We start from the raw sequence: 20,676 nt of genomic DNA, 5'->3' as shown, positions 1-20,676 counted from the left end.
AGTGCCCAGCTGGCCTGTGACAGGGCATGGCCCCTGAGAAGCGTGGGCTGCTCAAAAGGCAGCCAGGGACTCAGCTGAGGAGGCACTGAGGAGTGGGGAGCAGAATCCCAGCTGTGAAATGCTGGCTGTGGAGCCAGTAGGTTCCAACCCTGGATGCCAGGGGAACGAGCCAGGCACCTGCCAGAGGACCCAGACAGGTGAGGCTGAGAGCAGCCTCAGGGGCTGACAGGGGCAAGGGAGCCCTACTGAGGAGCACCAGCCTCAAGAGATGCTGCAGGAGAACAGAGGGGCTCTGACCAGGAGCTCAGATGCCATGGCTGGGGACAGCCCCTCAGGACCTTAGGCATCCCTAGGCAGCCCTGCAGCAAGCAGAGCATGGGGGATCATGAGCCCCTGGAGGGGGAAGTACATGACACCAGCTGGAGGGACCAGGACAACTGGACCACAGGTCATCCAGGCCCCAGGGAGGTCACGCCAGAAGAGACAGCAGAGGCTGGGCACAGGGCAATTGCCTACTAGGATAAAAGGGATGGATGAGTCTCCCCAAGGGACTGAGGGCCCAGAGAGACAGAATCTCAGGTATTCGTCAGCAGACACTAGTCATTTTTCAGTTACGTTTTTGTCAGTTAGTCTAGCCCCAGTCGAGGCAGGTTTAGTTACCCAGGAGAGGGAAAGCTGACCCAAAGATGAGGGATGGACCTGGGAAGACTGACGGCCAGGAAGACCCAACCCTTTGGAGGCGGGCAGTGTGGATGAGGTAGAACCATACAGGAGAAGACCTGAGGGGAGCAGCATCTACCCAGGCCAAGGATGAGGTAAGGGTGGGATAAAGGGGAGGTTTGGAGCCCCACAAAACAAGCCCAGGGCTGAGACCCCTGCGGGCCACCTACAGGGAACTTTCTCCCCAACAACAAACATCAAAGATGTGGCATGTGAGAAGGAGCAGTGTCTGAACCATCTAGGTGGCACTAAAACTGGATTTCACCCTGACGTTGCTAGGGGGCAAGGCACCGACCAAAAGGGGGCCAAAACCTTATAACACCTACCAGTGACAGTGTCACATTAGACTACCAGTATTATATGGCATTCTGAATCAATTGATCTTTTTTTACTACAGCTTCATTCTGAATTAAACTGGAAGCCACACATGCTTTTGCAAAACCTTTTCATTTAAATCGACTGCAGAATGTAGAATGGACGGGGGAAAAGATGGATAATTTTCTAAGCTCTAAAGAAAAATGAAACCTGTATAAAGAAAAATTATCTCTAAAGAAGAAATGTAATGAAAAGTCTAGTACCTTATTTTATTACCTTTGCCCATTAAGTTTAAGCAATTGTGATGTAGTAAGCAGAATTTAATAATTTAAACAACCATAAGCTTCACTTGATCAAATGTACAAGTTAACATATAACTTCTCTTATGCAATTCTTTTATTATAAAGCTCTTTGGAGGTTTCCAAAGAGCCACTGGAGAGTTATCTGTTTTGGAAAATTTAAGAACAGCAAATTCTGTGGCTTTGCAACGGATTGCACCATTGAGGTCCCTTGTAACTTTAGATTTCATAATAATCAATTGAGAATTCTTTGCATGTCTTTTATTTTTTAGATTTTCCTTAGAACTCAGCTGAAACACTAAGTATATTGAGGAGATGATCTTAGGTTTTATTCAAAATAGATGTTACACAAAAATGTTGCCGTGAAATGTTCCTTTTGGGGGGGAGGGGTGTTATTTATACCCAATAATCCAGGTATGCTTAGTGTTTGCAGTTTTAGCAGATTCATACTTTGAGAGTGAAAACCTGCTTACTTGTATTAAAACTGTTTCTTGACTAATTTAATAAGAAAAGCTTTCAATCTGAAGTTTCATAGGACCATTGACAGCTTTAAAACACATCGATCCCTACTTTAATAAAAATCAACCCAGCAGAAAAGTTAAATGTATGTATTTGGGTGGTATAATTTATTGACAAAAATAAATTGTGCCTTTTTTTAGGCTATCTCATGTTTAAAGTAAAAAGAGAAACAATAATCACAATTAGAACATGAATACATTCCTGGTGATTCATCTTCCTGATGGTATAAAACTATAACTCCCAGAAGCATCAATAGGAGCTATAAGGCATTGAGGACATAATTAGTGATGGCTTAATTCTACACCACATTACATCTCTGTCCTAAGAGAGGACATGACTGAGGTATCATAAATGTATAGGCTATGATATATTTGATATAATTTTTTATATCGTACTCCAAGTAGCTCATCATGAAACTAGTTAGAATGCATTAGAATTAATCTAATATCCTGTAAAATATAGTAATATATAATATTTATATTCAAAAGATATTTACAAACAATAAAATAGGAAAGCCATAAAATAATGCAACTTACTTTTGGAAGGTACACGTAAGTTAGAGCGAACGACTTCTAGTGAGTCAGCTTGGACTCGAAGTTCATAGTTTTTCACAGATTCATAGTCAAGAGTCTTTTTAACAGTAATCTCACCTGTTCTTTCATTCATATCAAACACATCTGAAATCCAGCAAAAAAAAAAAAAGCTTATAACTTTCTAATACCTCTATATTTTTAATCAAAATAGTTATGGTTAAATTTACTTTCTTGCAAAGACATTATTTATTTCTGTTTAGTAGTATAGGAACTGAGGAATACATGCTTTCACCATCCTTTTGCCTTCAAAGGGGCATAATGGCTGAACATAAACACTGGACTTGGGTTCTGGAGTAGCAAACTTTGGGAAAACTTGCAAAAGCCATCTAAATAAATCACCCACTCCTGCAGCAATAATCTACTCTCTTCCCAAAATCTCTGGTATAATTTTACTTGTCATTTTCAGGGTTGGTGTCAGATAACCATGAGACTAAAATTGTACTCTTTCCTTTAAACAAAGACTTTATTTAAATGCAGCCTACATGTCTGTGATTTCAGCATGGCAGGGTCTGTAATATATTAAAAAGATACCAGAATTTTCATTCAGTAGCGTGGCACCAGCAATGCAACCTATGAAGCTAATTGTTATAAATAATTTGTGGACTCACAGGAGGCAGATGTCTCATTCTTTTTTTATTCATACTGAACACTCTAATATCTTAAAATAGCATTTAACCATTATTATAATCTATTGAAGAACTGATTTCAGCCATGGTTATCAATAAAAATAAGTGAAGTTCAGCATCATCTAAATGAAACTGCAATTGACTTTAGTCCCAACAAGATTTTTCTATAAGATGCTCTGGTGCAATTAACTTGTGCAAGCCTACCATTTCCTAATATTTCATCAGGGTGAAGTTGATCAAGTGTGTACAGGTTTTGGCACTGGGCTGGCAAACAATGGCATACCAAAGCCAGGAATATGTTATTCCTCAAAGACACTATTTATTATTTTGCAGAAAACAGCACTGAACTCCTTTAGAGTCATGTAAATCCCCCATTAGCATTTTCATTAAAAACTTGACTGTGGTAAAAAATATATATATTATCCTATATTATACTGCAATATCTATAATAATTATTATCAAAAAATTATAATCACTACTGTGCTGATGGGCAAGGCTGCACTTGATGTAGTTTTCAATAGTTTACCAACATTTTGGTTGATTTATTTGTTTATTTAGGAAAAGTAATTGGCGATAAAAGTCACATTTTGGTAACTGAATAAGCCAGATTAAAGAAAAAAGGATTCTAAAATAAAGTGAATTTCTATTCTCGTGTTGTGAGATAAACCAACACACAAATACAAAGTGAATATCCCATTTAAAACTAAGGGAATTATTTTTTTCAGAAAACTATTCTCTTAATAAAGAAATCCCCAAACTCTCCACTACCAGACTGTGAGCTGCTTTACTCATCTGTGCAGGAGCAAACAAGGAGCCAACCTCTTTCACAGGTGGCTGTAAATAGCCTCACTTGGTTACAATGCATGCCCTCTTGTGTAAAACTTCATAATTTTACAAGAAAGAAGCAAAATTAAATATCCTGAGACCTCATAACAAATAACCTGCTCCAGCCCTTTGTTTGAACTAAATTTACATACTCTCAGAGCAGCTTTTCCACAACTACACTTCTCTACCCAGGAGAACCATTCCATACACTTCTCCTGTGCAATATGAAATAACATAACAAGAAAAGAAGCAAAATTCAATGTCCTGCTTGCCATCAGACACCTTTTGAGGTAAATAGACTGCTCTAACTTTTATTCAAGCCTAATTTCCATAAATTGAACTTTTCAACCCAGGAGAACAGATGCCATCCTCCAGTTCTCCTGTGCAATATGAAGTTTATTTTCTACTTGGGAGAAATTTTACAACCTTTGCATTCTCCATTGCCTGAGGAAAGGTGTGTGAGCCTGAAAGCTTGCAAATATAAAAATATTTTCACAACTATCTAGTTGATCTAATAAAAGATATTGCATCTAGCACAAGAGTTCTGACTGGTTTTGCCTTTAGACCAACATAGCTATAACCTATATCCCTGACCTCCTTAGAGTACAAATTCTGTTTATTCCATGATGCCATAGAGAAAAGGGTTACTCTGTACTAATATGCAGAGCAAGGATGACACTGCAGGAGAAGCAGTCCCTTGGAGGTAGAAAACTATTAGGACTGTGTGAAACAGGCCCTATTCGATTTGGATTTGGACTGAACTGGAGACAGTGATTCGATCTGTTGATTCAGGTTACTATCCCTGATTCAATTTGGCTGAATCCAAATCTGAAGATTTGATGCTGATTCAGAGAATCAGTAATTTGGACACAGGCACAGCTTTAAAATTTTTTTTCTACATACCTTGAGGTAGCAGCGTGGCTCATGATCACTGCAGTGCTGGGGTGGATGTAGTGTCCCACAGGAGCATGGGGGGCTCTCCAGCATGCTCAGCAGTGAACCTGGAAGTGGACCGGAAGTACCAGAAGGGCCCCCCCCGGCACTCCCCGATGGAGCAGGAAGTGGACCGGAAGTGCTTCTGGTCCACTTCCGAGTCTGCTGCTGAGCGGGCTGGGGAGCCCCCAGTGCTTCTGTGGGATGCTGCATCTGCCCCAGCACCACAGCATTCAGAGCCCCTGCTACCTAGAGGTATGTAGAAAAGACATTTAAAGCTATATTTACATCCAAAGCACCGAATCTCTCTGAATCGATTCAGAGGTTCTGAATCAATTCAGAGAGATTAAAGGGTCCTCTGATTCAATTTGGATTTGGAGATTCAGCCATTGAATCGGGCTGAATCTCCACTGAATCAAATCAGGGACCGAAGCTTCACACAGGCCTAAAAACTATGCACTTTTCCCGAACATGTAAGAGCTCCAGAAACATTCTGCCTACTTGAGGTGCTATTTCACCACTGCTCCTCCTGAAATGTGCCTCTGTACTGTCATATTTAAGATAAATTAATATTCTAAATTTGAATAGCAAAAGTCTACTTGATGTTTCACTTGCCTCCAACAAGGCTTTTATTACTATGCTATGGTCTGTCCAACAGATATTAATAAAGCTATCATCCATGAATTTGTCTAGTCCCTTTTTGAACCTGGCTGTAACCATCTACTTCTACCACCTCCTATGGCAATGAAGACTATAAATTAACTATGCATTGCACAAAAAAGTACTTTATTTTGTTAGTTTTAAACCAGCCTCCTACTAATTTCAGTGGGTGCTCCCTAGTTCTAGTATTCAGGGACTTGGTGAACAATAGTACCTTGGCCAAACCCTTCAGACTTTTATAGACCTCTATCATATCCCCTTTCAGCTTTTTTTCCAAACTGAAGAGTCCTAGACTTCTTAGTTTCTCCTGGTATGGCAACTGTTCAATACCTCTGATAATTTTTTTATGCCCTTCTCTGTATGTTTTCTAATTCTACTACATCCTTTTTGAGAGATGCAAAGATTTGTATTATGCCATGACGATGTTCTCTTTTTTGTTTTCTATTCCTTCTTTAATGATGCCCAATATTTCATTGACTTTTTTTGGTTGCCACTGAACACTGAGCTGATATTTTTAGAGAACTAGCTACAATGACTCCAAGGTCTCTTTCCTGAGTCATAACAGCTGGTTCAGAACCCAACATATAGTTGAGGTTATTTTCCCCCAGGTGCATTACCTTGCACTTGAAGTTCATCTTTTATTTATTTGCCCACTCACGTAACTTGGTGAGATCTTTCTGCAGCTACTCTCTATCAGTTTGCAACTAGAATACCCAGAACAATTTTGTACACCTGCAAACCTGGAGATTTCATTATGCACTCCCCATTTCCAGGTTGGACAATATTGGGCCCAGCACAGATACCTTTGAGACTCCACTTCTGACTTCCCTCCATCTTGAAAAGCAACAGTTTGGCTCTGAACTTTACTTCCTCCCTTTTATTCAGCTCCTGATTCATGAAACAACCTTCTCTCCAATACCACGGCCACACAGTTTTTTTAAAGCCTTTTTTAAAATTTAAAAGCAAATTCTGCTCCACCTTTCTCAGCCATACTGAAAGTGATTCTATTCTGCATGCAGAATTCATCAGGTTTATAAAAGTAGGGAAATAGAAGCAGGACTAGTTGTAGTTACATGGGCTTATTAAGGTAGCATTTATTTTAGCTCTTTTATTTACAATTATTACTTTATGAAACTATTTAAAAAAATATGCCACAAAGCATGCCACTTCATTGATATATTAGAACTTACCATCTGCATTTCCTGAAACAATTGAATAAATAATTGTCTGATTCAAGGCAGCAGCAGTTACAGCAACAACCACAGTTCCTTTAGGTGCATTTTCACTCACTGGTGGGGGCCTGCAAAATTAGACAAAGAATTTCTTTTTCTTACAATCCTATATACAGAAATATTTCTTCTCCATATTAGCCTTCACCCACACCTGTTAGGTTGTCATAGCACAATCAAAACAGAGAACCTGTTAACAAGGGCAAGGTTTTAATCCTTATAAATTGTAAACTAATATAGTTTCCTTAGAGTACCAGAAACTTGAAGGAATTTAATGTGCAAAATAGGACAATTCAAAGATATAATATAAACTTAGTTGTGAGAAATGAAAAAGGAAAAGGATTGGAAGGGTATGGGAACTGGAAGCCAGGGGACTGGAAATAAACTGTTGAATTTCAACCTTTAAAAGAAAGTTCTTTAAAGCTGGAATCTAAGGCTTGGAATAATTATGTCTGTTTTCTTTTGTTATCATGTTTCTGTAATAAAAGCCAAGATGCTTTCTGGGGAAATCAGCTGCTTCCTGCATTTACAACCTGAGTCACTGAAACATTAATTATGCACATAAGAAAAGGTAGTCCAAGGGGAGTCAGTGGGAAAATATTTGCACTTGAAGTTTCTCATTCACTGCCAAATCCCCAACTGGAAAAGCAATATAAAACTTACATTTGGACAAATTTCTGGACAATTATCTTGATCCCTGATTTGTTTAATATTGGCCCGCTAAGAGAGAGTCATCCTAGGTGCACTTATAATATGTGAAACTGAACATCTTATATCCATGTGAATTTCATCAGGTGCAAATAATTAGCTACCTCTTATACACTAAATAAAAGCTCCTCTCTTAGGCTTCCCTGCTTTATTACTTAAAAGGCAATAATTGTGATGAATGATAAAATAATATGATGTACAGTTCACTTTTATTACTGAATTGACCAAAGAAATAAATGGTAATGTACTGAAAGAAAAAAAAAAAAGGAATGAAGAGATTCTTTCCCATTAAGAAAAATTATAGGAATATTTCAAGAACTGGCACATATCACAAAACTTCATTCACTAAATAAAAACAAAGGGATAAGTAGTGGATAGCTGTCTCTCATTTTCAACTGAAACAGCTTCCTTTCAATAAACAGAGATTGTAAAAGTTAAATCAGTAAAAACTTTTAGTTTTTTTTATACCATGGGAAGGAAATATAAATACCAGGAAAAATGCAAGGTTGCAGTGTAAAATGTTTGTATCCACCCATTCATTTTGATATTTGGATCTTCCATAAAATTTTATTTTCCATGATATTCTCCTACTATTTTTGTTTATGCTTATGAACTACAGAAAAATAACATTTAATGTTTTTCTATTTAAAAATAAATACATAAACAAAAGTGGACTTATATTAGCATTTCAATAGGAATGGCAGATACCTACTTATCTCTCAGCATTTGCCATGTTAATTTTAGACAAGCAGATCTCATCATACTGGCCAATGTCTACAATTGCTAAAGCATTAGTTTCAGACAATATTTCATCATAAAATTTCCTTTACTTTCAAAAACTCCTGCCAATTTGAAGCCACCCCAAATGTTATATTCCAAAATATAGAGGAACAAAAAATGGGTTTATTAAAACAATCCTATTTCCAACTTCACCTCTGCAAGCCTGAGCAATTCTTCATCACTAAAATGCTGGCAATTGAACCTAGATTTCTGTTTTTTGTATTTTTCTTATGGGATGGGATGTTAGTAGTAATGTACTTGCAAAAATTCATATTAAGGACAATAAACATGTTAAATTTAGCTGTGAAAAAGCATCATTTGATTAATAATTTTCCATTGCCTTTGGAAAAAAAAAAGGAAACATCAACACAGTTTTAGGTTAGTTTTACAGCATCTAGGGCCAAATCCTAACATGCATGGGCAGGCAAGGGTGGTGGCAGGTTTCCAAGCACAATCCTGGTATGTGGGGCTCCATCCTGCCAGTGAGACTGCCCTGTACCACTTATCTCACCTGCAGGGCCAATAGCTTGAGCACCACCAGTGGCAATGCGGGATTGGCCTCAGGGAACCCCCCCTCCTCCCAGCTTGCGGGATCCAGTTGGGGTGGGGGCAAGTGTTTCTCCAACTCAGGAGGCACCAGTCACCCATGAGCACTACTGAACTAGTCCTTCATTTGGGCCCTTAAAAACTACTATTATATGCACAAAAAGAAAAATAGCAAGAAAGCAAACAAACCTGTTGCCTTCACTGCACAGGTAGAAGGGGGTACATGGCAGTGCTGCATCAAGGGAAACATGATGATCTTTGTCTCCCTCTTTGTAACACAAAAAGAAACCCACACAGAGACTAGATCACCTTGATTTTATTCCTACTTAACAAACTGTATTACGTACTATAGAAATGAAAGTCATTGTTACTGCCTAATTTATGAGTCAAAAGTTACATCTATGGAATTGCAATTTATGCACATATTGAAAAAGCAAGGATCAGTGTTAGTGGCAGAAGAAAACAAACCATAATGCAGTTTAGAAACCTCTTCATTTGATGAGTTCATCCAATGTAAATTAGGGATGAAAATTACAATCTATATTATGTTGCACTAGGTTTTCCCTTCTTCTAAATGCACACAATTGAAGTCTGCAAAATTCAATACTTTATGGAAAAACCCCACATTCTACTTTGAGTATTTAACAGCAACAATCCTTTAACTTTCATTCTGACATACTCAGTTCTATGGACTGATGAATCAGTACCAATTAGGAAGCTCTTTCAGGTTCAATATGAAAAGAAATAAAGGAAGTGCAGAGAAAATGACTGGAATTCATTTTCTTTCTAGCCTTTCAGTAATGACATTGATTTTATTTCCCTGATTTAACTAAGGTGATCAGGTTCAAAGAGTACTGCATCAGTTCAATTAGAATATAAAGTTGGTCCCTTAAGAATCTTTTGCAAAATATAGAGAAGTGAATTGGTAAAGGACAGAAGAACTCAATAAATAATATGCTGTTCTTTTCCATGTACTACATCTCTAATCCTCTGTCTTGAGAGATAACTTCATTATTTTCCAATTTTTAAAAGACTAAAAGGTTCAATAGCTGTATTGTACACACATGGGAAATATATTCAGTTTGAAATTGTCTGGGAGGGAGAACAAGGGGCATATTTATTTCAATACTTTAATAGGAGTAAACGATAACAAAATATTTGTGGAATAAGACACAACAGTAGTTTTATATAGCATAATCCTGTCCGGGCCACCAAGACGGATTTAAAATACAAATTAAATATTAAAAGGGAAATGATAGTTTTGTGGCTAGATCATATGTCAGTGTTGAGATCATCTGGTTTTCTTCTCATTTTTAATTCCTGGGTAAAGTGCTTCATTCCCAAGTTTCAGCCTCATAAAATGAATATATCATTCCTTCCCTGCTCTTATTCATCCATTAACATTTAAGTGTTTTGATACTCTTGGATTGAATGACCTAAGTACAAAGAAAGTAAATACACACCATTGTTTTCAATCTAAATATGAATTTAGAATCTAAATAATGCTCTTAATGAGCAACTACGGACAAGTTATTTATCCACAAAAGAGCACCTATCTGTCTCTCTCAGCAGTGTTCCAGATATAGACATCTAGAAAGGTGAGAGCATCAGTCAGCATCCAACTCTTACCATCTCAAATGAAACTGCCAACAACCTTGTTTATACCAGTTAAACATCCCTTGTGACATATCTCACTTTGGTCCCTTCATTAACTATCATTTATACCTGTTTACAATTTTGTCACTTGTATTACTGAAAGCAATTTACATCAGAAATGAAAGCTAATGAAACTGAAGCTGTGGAAGGAATTATTTTCAGACACATTCCTTATTTTTGATTCTCCCACATTGCATTCCATATTTATTTCTGTACAAGTTGAACCAGGGGAACATGCCAGCACTGGTGATGATTTTATAATGTAGACTAGTGGTGTTCAACCTTTTGGCCCTGTGATCCAGAAGAATGGCCTGGGGCTGACCCGTGGGTTGGACAGAAATGCCATGACATAATTTAGCCGTCAGGAACCTGGCACTGCTTTCTCCTGCCAAGATTGGGCCCTGGGGGCCAATTATCACCTCCTGTCCCCAATCCTAAAATTGGACCCTGGGGGGCTAGTACTATCCCTCCTACCCTTGCACACCAGGATTATGGCCTAGGATCCTAGCACTGCCCACTCCCATCCTTATATTGGGATTGAGCACTGGAGACTTGGCATCACCCCTTCCCACCCCTGCATGCCAGGATTGGGCTCCAGCACTGCTCCCTCCTGCCTCTGCATGCCAGGATTGGGCTCCTGGGGCCCAGATCTACTCCCTCCCATCTCCCCACACCAAGATTGGGCCCTGAGACCTGGTACTGCCCTGACCCAGCCCTGCATGCTGAGATTATTATTCAACAAAGAGAAATGCAAAGTGCTGAACCTAGGGAGGAAAAATGTCCAGCACACCTACAGCCTAGGAAATGACCTGCTGTGTGGCATGGAATTGGAAAGGGACCTTGGAGTCCTAGTGGACTCCAAGATGAGCATGAGTCGGCAGTGTGATGAAGCCATCAGAAAAGCTAATGGCACTTTATTGTGCATCAGCAGATGCATGACGAATAGATCCAAGGAGGTGATACTCCCCCTCTATCGGGTGCTGGTCAGACCGCAGTTGGAGTACTGCGTGCAATTCTGGGTGCCGCACTTCAAGAGGGATGCGGATAACCTGGAGACAGTCCAGAGAAGGGCCACTCGTATGGTTAAGGGCTTGCAGACCAAGCCCTATGAGGAGAGACTAGAGAACCTGGACCTATTCAGCCTCCGCAAGAGAAGGTTGAGAGGCGACCTTGTGGCTACCTATAAGTTCATCACGGGGGCACAGAAGGGAATTGGTGAGGTTTTATTCACCAAGGTGCCCCCGGGGGTTACAAGAAATAATGGCCACAAGCTAGCAGAGAGCAGATTTAGATTGGACATTAGGAAGAACTTCTTCACGGTTAGAGTGGCCAAGGTCTGGAACAGGCTCCCAAGGGAGGTGGTGCTCTCCCCTACCCTGGGGGTCTTCAAGAGGAGGTTAGATAGGCATCTAGCTGGGGTCATCTAGACCCAGCACTCTTTCCTGCCTATGCAGGGGGTCGGACTCGATGATATATTGAGGTCCTTTCCGACCCTAACATCTATGAATCTATGAATTATGCTTCTAATCCAGTGCACAGGGCCCACGGCTCTCCAAGTGTCTAGAAATTTGACAGCAGGGAAGGAGTACCACTGCTTCCCCACCATCATATTTCTGGACCTATGGAGAGCCCTGCAGACAAGATGACAAGGTGTCAAGGGCCAGATTTCATCTGTAGCCTAAGGATTGAGCAAACTTGATGTAGATAATTTATCATCAGCCAACTTGCTTTCACATGGGCTACTGGACAGATATCTTTCACTCATTCTTGACTAGTCTTGATTTATGTACTGTTGATCTCCTGTCCAGTATTGCATTCTTTGGATGAATTTTAACTCAAACACTACTACATTCTGGGCTTTGTGTCCTTCCCCTGAATATACTATTTCAAATGTTCAGCAGCATCCTAGTGTTTACATGCATATGCATTGATATATGCACAACCAAAAATTTACAGAGATTATAAATTGCCACATAAATGTTGCATGGAGATGTGATAAATCACATTTATCACATTCCAATAGCCCTCCTGTTTGGGATTTATCTTGGCATTAAAAACTCTTGGTTGCTCTGAGTTATTTTTGCCCTTTTGTGAATCCTTTGTTCCTATGGGCTCTTTCTTGTTTGCTTCTCTCAGCATTGCCCCCTCACTCCTTCCTCTCTTCTTCTACTTTCTGCCTTTGCTTTCAAATCTCTCTCTGCTTCTTATACACAGCTTCCTGTATGTCCTTTCACAGCACCAAAGTGAGCTTTAGTCCAGGAAAGCATGTGCATTCTCTCCCTAGACATATGCACATGCACACAAGTAGATTCTTTTTCTGTTTCTTATAAATATATATATCTAGAAAAAAATATATATAATCTACTTTAGTTAATTTGTAAGGTGGAAAGAGAAGCAGAGCCTTATCTTCTGGTTTGAAAGGTCTTGTCATATTAGACCTTTAAATGAGGTATTTTTACGTACAAAAAACTGAGAACGAGATATATATTTAAGGTGTCTAATAGAGATGCACTGATACATTGATCTGATATCAGATCAGTACTGATATAAAGAAATTTGTCTATATTGGATATTGGCCTGATGGGGCTGATAATTCGGCCAATAAATTCCTGTGCTACGTGCAGATGCAGCACAACACAGAGCAGAACCAGCAGCATGGAGAGCTGCCTCCAGCTGGTAAGTCAAAAGGGGAAGGGGTATGGAAGGGATGTGGTGGGGCAGATCAACACCCTCCTGGTGAGGGAGGAGGCAGGGGCAGGCACTGTCCAGGTGGGGCAGGGGGTGGTGCAAGACAGAGGTGTGGCTTGTGGGGTGGGGGCAGCTCCTGCAGCTGCTTGCACTTTGGGACGGTGGGGGCAGGAGGGGCATGTGCCCCCGGATCTGTGTGGTGTGGGGTGGGATGAAGCTGCAGGGCAAAACCGGAGCCGGCACTGCATGGGGCTTTTATTGCTGGGCACTGGGCTCATAGTGGGCTCTGGCGGTGATGGGAGGAGGCTGCAGCCACCCCAAATTTTGCTGCAGCTCTGCTTCCAGCCCTGCGCAACTGCCCTGTGCAGCTGTGGCTTTTCTTGGAGCTTGGGTGGAGGCAGAGTGTTCAAGCTGGGCTACTCCAGGCAGCTGGTGGTGGTGTGGCTGGGAGCAGACCTGTGGCAAAATCTGGGGGGGTTGCAGCCTCCTCCCAGTGCTGCCAGAGCCTGCTTTGAGCCTAGCCCCCAGCAAGAAAAGCCCCATGCATCGCCTTCCCTGTGTGCCCACCCCACAGCTGCAACCCACCTTGCACTGCACAAATCTGGGGATGCATGCCCTGCTGCCCCCACCCTCCAGTGGTACAATCAACAGTGTGAGCTGCCCCCAACCCACAAGCTGAGCCTTAGCCCTGCACCCACCGCCTCCCCTCCTGGGCAGCACCTGCCCCTGCCCCCCTCCTTCGCTAAAGGGGGCATTGATCTGCCCCCCGCCATGTCCCTTCCCTCCCCTCTCCTCTTCCACTACACTGAACTTACCATCTGCCAGCAGCTGTATTGGATATTAGATTGGTTTCAGTCGATGTGTCTCCTTAAATATTGGCTATCAGTATCAGCCCCTAAAATATCTATCAGTGCACCCCTAGTGTCTAATATTGCACCATAATTATTTAACACATATACTTGAATCTAAGATGAGGTGTCCCCCCCACCACTGAGCATGGGTAAAAAGTCCTGTGTCTTAGATTTGTCTACAAAGTGGGTGGGGGAGAAGGGGAGCGGAGGCAGTCAGTGTTGCTGTTCTGACTCTAGCCCTGAACCCAGGTTGAGGCCAAAGTCAGATCCACAGCAGCCACCTGCCCTGTTCTGCTTGCCCTCTGCAGCTTCTGCTCTGTCCTCTGCCCCCTTTTTCCCCTTACTGAGAGGCACAGTTAAATTCTAGCTTGGGCCACTTTCCCTCCTGGGCACAGAGCACAGGGAAACTCTGTCCCCTGCTTGGCCAATCAGCAGTGTCAATGCTGCTGCATGGCCTGGCAAGGGCCGTGCTTCCATGTGCTGTGCTCCATGACCTGGGAGGAAACACAGCCTAGGTGTCATCTGACAGTAAGGGGTGGGGGAAGAGGTAGAGACTGGGCAATGGAAAGGGGGAAGAGGCAGACTGTGGGGAGTATGAGGGGAAAGGCAGAGACTGGGGAGTAGGGGGAAGGGGCAAAGACTGGGGGAGTGGGTGGGGAAAAAAGGGATGAGAAGGTGGGAAGTGTGGGGGGAGGGTCAGAGATAGTGGGGAACTGGGGATGGAGGCGGCTGGGCAGCAAGAAGGCTGCAGAAAGAAGAAAGTGGGGGGCACAGGGTAAGGCCCCCTAGTCCACTTCCCCCCAGCCACTGCTTTCCCTGGTGTATCAGTGGGGTGTGGTCAGGGTAGGGGGGGGAATCAATTTAAGATAACCCTCCAAAAATTAAATTCTATACCTGGAAAATTATAACAAAATGATACATTTTCCATATATAGATTCTAATTACTGGGCTGTTGTCTTAGATTCAAATAAATACAGTATAATGCTCCTTAATCTCTAAAGCCTAAATGAAGTTGGACTTATACTAGTACATCTTTAGTTCTGTTAAACATATTTTGTACTACAAGCACAAATCAATCTTAAAGCTTGTTTAACTGTCAAATAAAAATGTCTTGGTTCCCAATCTCTACTTCTAGTTGTAGCATATGGCCAATTGTAGCTACATCTACACAACCACCCATTTTGAACCCTGATAAAGGAGTCATAGGTGGAAAACTAGGGAATGACCAGAATCGTGCTGTATCCACTTAATCTCCAATATGAGAATACCTATGGCAATGGGGCCTTTGGGGAAACAAAAGCAACTTGACATTAAGTAGAGTGAGAACAGCTATTGAGACGATCTGTTTTACCTTGACCTCATGGTCCCAGATTTGAGAAGTATAAAGTGACTTTAAAAGCCACAGAGTGACTAGAAAATGTTCTCTTGTTTCATCTCTATAAACATGAAATTGCTCAGGCTTGGAACAATTTGGGCATCTTTACACAAGCTTGAGGGTAGATGGAGGGGGGAGGCACTTTCATTAGAGTGGCTCTGTGAGCTGCTCTAATGAAAGCACCCTCAGTGTCATGTGCATTCAGCATCTTGCCATCCCAAACAGTGGCAGGGGAACTTTGATGAAAGCTCGTTCGATGAGCTTTAGTTATAGCATCCTGCCACCATTTTGAAGCGTGAGGACACTGAATACACATGACACAGTGGCTGCTGGAGCAGTCTGCTTAATGAAGTCTGTTCCAAAACATGCTAATTAGCAAGCATCAGAGCACACATCCAGGCTTTTGTGTGTAGGTAGTTCTGGTTTTCCTTTTTGGTAGTATTTATTTTTGTGCTTTCTTCCTGTTCACAAAGTCTCCGGCACATTTTACACTTAAGCCTGAGATCCCAGGGTCTCCCTGAACTGGCAATATGGCGTGATCAGATATGATGCTTGATCCCACAATCATGCCTCCTGCCATGCATTTGCAGTGTGGCAGGAAGTACAACTGTGGGTATCATGCATCATTTCCCATTGCACCTTTAACTGTATGTCTGTCAGAGGCCAAAGCAAAACAACACTGCAACAAGAGATAAATACTGCTCCCCCCTGCCCCTCCAAAAAGAAGAAAAAATAAAAGATTACCCTAAAAGAAAGAAGAATCAAAGTAAATGTTTCCATAGGAAATAATAAAAAGTGTTCAAGCCATAAAGTACATTTTTACTTTGGATTAGATTGCCCTTATATGCTCTTGCATCATTTTCCTCTCTTTATTATTCTGTAGGAAGTAACAACAACATCTATATTTATTTCTTTTTACATTTCCAGGATGATATTCTAACTTCACTTTCTTATTTTTTTCTTATCTTTCCTCAATGTTAGGCAGTGTAAGGCACTAATCCTATTTTTCAATTTGCCTACTACCCAGTATGCTCTGAATTTACCATGAAATTCTTCTATCTGCAAGAGCATGAGCATGAGATTTAATAAAATTTATATTTAAGAATAGCAAAACCAATAGTAAATTGGAAAACTGGCTTAATACTACACTGCAATAATGTACTTATGCGTGCTTTCTGTCATGCACTTTTAGCGTGTTATGTTTTTTGGTTTATAACTCAGAAGACATGATGCATATTTGTGTGGGGTTTTTTAACTGCTTTATCAAATGATGGTACTAGACTAGACTGACTATTTTTAAATGATTTTAAGAGAAAGTTAAACTAAATATTCCATTTACCAGTCCCTCCTTCTAAGCCATATCTGATTCTTGCCCCTAGCAGGATTTAGCAGCATTTAAATCCTTAGTATTTTATCTGTTAGCCATATTTTAGTTTATATTTTTCTATATATGAAACATGCTTAATGGTAGTACATATTGCCCCCATCTCTGAAAATTTTCATCTTTATTCTTCTCCTTACTGAAAAATGTTTTTGGTGCTTTCACAAGAAACATTATTCAACCCATGTTTTTAGCTACAAGTTCAATTCTATACCAAGCATCAGAGCAAGTTAAATGAGGAAAACCAATAATAATGTACTATCTTAAGTGAACTAAGTTTCCTTTTCAAAACAACAGTGTATGAAGAGTAAAAGGGATTTCCTTGATTTGATTATCAATTTAGATTACAAAATATGCAGAAGGTTTCTTAACATTGCTGAAACTGAAATAGTAAAATAGAAATAATAAATAAAAAGCAGGCAATAAATATAGGACATGTAGTTGTTTAGTTTTTTCCATTTATATTTAGACTAAATTGGGTTCTTGCCCAATCAGCTCCACAGACAGACCACTGCTAATTAAAAGTGGAGAGAGTGTTTAAGAAAATGTTAGAGCAAAAATTAAATTAAGCTCTCAAGCTTTCAGATTCCAGCTCAAGCAACTGTGACAGTCTGAAGTGACACTAATTTTCCAAAAAAAAAGGGCTTTCCCTGAAATGAATACTTCCTCCTCCATTAAACACAGTTTTTCATGCAATATTATTTTCAAAGTTTGCTCAAAAAGGATTATGTGCTCTATACTGTACACACATATTTACTTTCTGTCTTGTAGTACTCACATCAGTTGAAGATATTTTGACCTTTTCATGGTATTTCTCTCTAAAATAGATGACAAGTGAACTCAGGTGTTGTTATAGTGAACCTTTGTCTTAGGCCATTATCTTTTAAAATAGATGTCAAATTTCATTCTTATGAACTCTATGGCTAAGTAGAAATAGTCAAAAAGCCTGAGGCTAAATCGGTTCTGCAGTGGTCCAGGCCAGAAGCTCAGCTGGAGCAGACAGCTTGGGCCAAAGCTAGCCCACCCACCTGAGAGAGGGGCTTGTGGAGTAGGTGCAAAGCATCCTCGGATGCTGAGGGACTTGACATAACTTGAATCTGGAGGCAATCTAGGATAGAAGTTCAATAAACCAATTTAACCTAAATCAGTTAAGTCAGATACTACACCTGTCCACATTTATCTTAAACTAGTTTTGGCCATTTTGAAACTGGCTTATGTGCACTGAACTTCTGTTGTATTGCAGATTTGAACCAGTTTGTGATCAGTTATACCAGGGTATCTGTAATTTCTGTCTCTAGTCCAAGTCATCAGGCATAATGTATTTGTGTACTACCACCACTGTTTTTAAATTAAAGCTAAATACATTAGGATGTTATTATTTTTATAAGGAATACAACAAAAGCAAATCAGGGAAAATATATTTTCCTATCTATATAATTTTTGAAAAATTATAAATGTTATTGTAGGACATTGTTAGGTATTAGAACCACTCAGATCTTTTCTACAGAGTGAATTAATTCTGTAGTCATTTCCACTTGTAAGATCAAGGATAACAGGAAATTTTTGCTCTATTATACTAAGTCACTGAAGTTGACAAGTTTTAACATTGTAAAGGCAGACTTACACTACTATAAAAGTTGTGTCAGCATTTCTATTCTACATCTGTATCTTCACTTTAACTCAGCTGTAAGTTCTATTGTAGACTGAAAAATGAAGTAAAACATCCCAAGGTCTATCTACCAAGGTGAAGGTGATCATTCTATCGTGACCTTCCAACTATCTTTTCACCAAAGACAGCAATAGACTCAGCACGAACATGTCATCAAGGCAATGTTAATTATGATATAGAGGATATAAACTTTAGGTAACTCATTTCACCATAATATTTCATGGAAAAAGCACAGGGCACCAACATTTAATTAGGCAAAAAAGAGCAAAGAAGCAGCCTTTGAAAGAATTACCCCCAAAACTGACATTGTATCATTGAAGAGGAAAAAAATGAGAGTGAAAGAAAAAAGTCATACCATCTTCTCTCAACAGCTTAGCTAATTACTTGCCACTGTCAAACTCATGGCTTGTTACCTATTGTAGTTATTTTTGTTTTCAAAAGCATTAATATCTATAACCTGGTGTTTATCACTTATTAAGTACACCTTGCATTGTGCTTTTATAACTTTTGTAATCAAAATGACAGACTAATTCTCATTTTCCAACCACCAAATAATAATCAACAGATCAAAGACCAAATGGTTCTGAGTTTAAGGGTCTAATCTCATGTGTTTATATCAAGGCAAATTTCCATTGAAGTGAATAGTGGTTTGATTTAATGCTTGTAGTTGACCCCCTAAATGGGAATATTTCTTTTTAGTTTCCTGCCTAGCAGATGCTGTCCTCCATTAGACAAGGTTATCAAATTATGGTTAATGAGCACCTTTGATGTTCTGAAGAAAGTTAATTGATAATCCCGTTTACATTGTATGATATATTTTTCTTTTGTGATTAGGATTCAGATGTCTCAGGAAAAATGACTATAGGAATTAATTAGTGCTCTGAAGTTACTAAGGTTTAGTTTAATACCTTTGAAGTACAAAACAGAAGTGTGTGTGATATTAATAACTGATGCAATAAAAGTGTGCAGAATTGCCTCCTATCTACAAAATGTTTTTCTATGGAAATAGCTCTAATAATCCATGTTAACGGCTCTTCCTTTGTCTAGACTTGATCACAGTTGGATGTATGAGTCCAAAGAGAACAAAAAAGTGACTTCTTCAATGAAAGTGGTCACTGCTACTAGCGTGCATGGGAGGATTTTCATTATAATTAATGTCAACAGTAATACAAGACAAAAATCAATCACTGAATATATGGATTAATGAACCCCATTTTATAGTAAGGGAAAATGACCATCTTAAGCAGCAAATAAGCACTATTACTATCACTAACAATACCAGTGGGCAGAATTAAGGAAGTTATGAGAAGATGGGGAAAAGGATGTCTCTTTGAAAGGAATGGCAGGTCTTAGTCATAATAAATAGGGCCTGATCCACAAGATAAATTCCACTTCACTCAAGATAAAGATATAAAGTCAGTTTCATCTTGTACCTCCATATATTTGGTAGTAAGGAGAGAAAAATGAAATATTTCAGAAGATTTTGCTTGCAAAAATAGAAAATTCAACCATGTCTCTGCTTGCTGCAGAATGGAAACATATTTTGACATCCTGAGAACCTAATCAAATAACCTATGAACTGAAGAAAGATCCATTTTCAGAGTATATGGCAGAAGAGTTGAACCAGTTTTCTGTGATCCTGAGTTTTTAGGGGTGATATGTTCATTCAGGAATACAAATTATTTTTTCTTCATTTTAGGATAGATAGGTAATGGTTGCTGTAGGGCTGTGTGAAGCTTCTGTTGCCAATTTGATTCAGAGGAGATCTGGACCAATTTGGCAGCTGAATCTCTGAATCTGAATCAAATCAGGAGACCCATTAAAAGGTCCAAATCAAATCTGAAGCCTCTGAATCAATACAGAAAAGAGTTGAAGAGCTTCAGCAATTTGGATCCCTTGGGGAGAGGCAGGCACAACCAGGCAGCTGCAGGTACTCCTACAGCTCTTCTGGCTGTGCCTGCCTCTCCTCAGGCAGGGGGAGCCATGGAAAAGCCCCCCATGGCTGCCCTGCCCAGCCCCAGCCTAGTCACGGCACTTTAAAAAAAAAAAAAAAAAAAGCCCTGAATTCACTAGCTGTAGCAGGAGCTGTGGGACCTCCTGGCAGAGTTCCTCCACACGGCATGGGACAGTGGGGGGCAGTGAAGATGCCCCCCCCCCCCACCTGGCACCTGTGTGGCAGCTGCCCCATGGCTTGGCAGGGTGCCACACACTGTCTGGGAGCTGAGGCAGCTGGCACTGAGTGCTGTGGGGCTCTGGGTGACAGGTAGAGCTGCCCCAGCTCCCAGACAGTGTGCAGTGCCCTG

General features: G+C 40.2%; 1 protein-coding gene across 3 annotated transcripts in view; it reads right to left on the bottom strand.

Moving 5' to 3' along the window:
• Positions 1 to 20,676, bottom strand: part of PCDH15 (protocadherin related 15) — a 1,303,618-nt gene that overhangs the window by 176,740 nt on the left and 1,106,202 nt on the right. For all 3 annotated transcript variants that reach the window (XM_059729933.1, XM_059729932.1, XM_019484297.2), the window contains 2 exons: positions 6,681 to 6,790; positions 2,390 to 2,530 (listed from right to left, as the gene is read on the bottom strand). In XM_059729933.1, coding sequence (XP_059585916.1) covers positions 2,390 to 2,530; positions 6,681 to 6,790 — 251 coding nt within the window. The remainder of the gene's footprint in view (positions 1 to 2,389; positions 2,531 to 6,680; positions 6,791 to 20,676) is intronic.

This window comes from Alligator mississippiensis, chromosome 6 (genome assembly GCF_030867095.1).
Source record: "Alligator mississippiensis isolate rAllMis1 chromosome 6, rAllMis1, whole genome shotgun sequence".
NCBI classification, from domain to species: domain Eukaryota; kingdom Metazoa; phylum Chordata; order Crocodylia; family Alligatoridae; genus Alligator; species Alligator mississippiensis.
The sequence above is the reverse complement of the archived record's forward strand: the minus strand, read 5'-3'. Positions and strand labels throughout refer to the sequence as shown.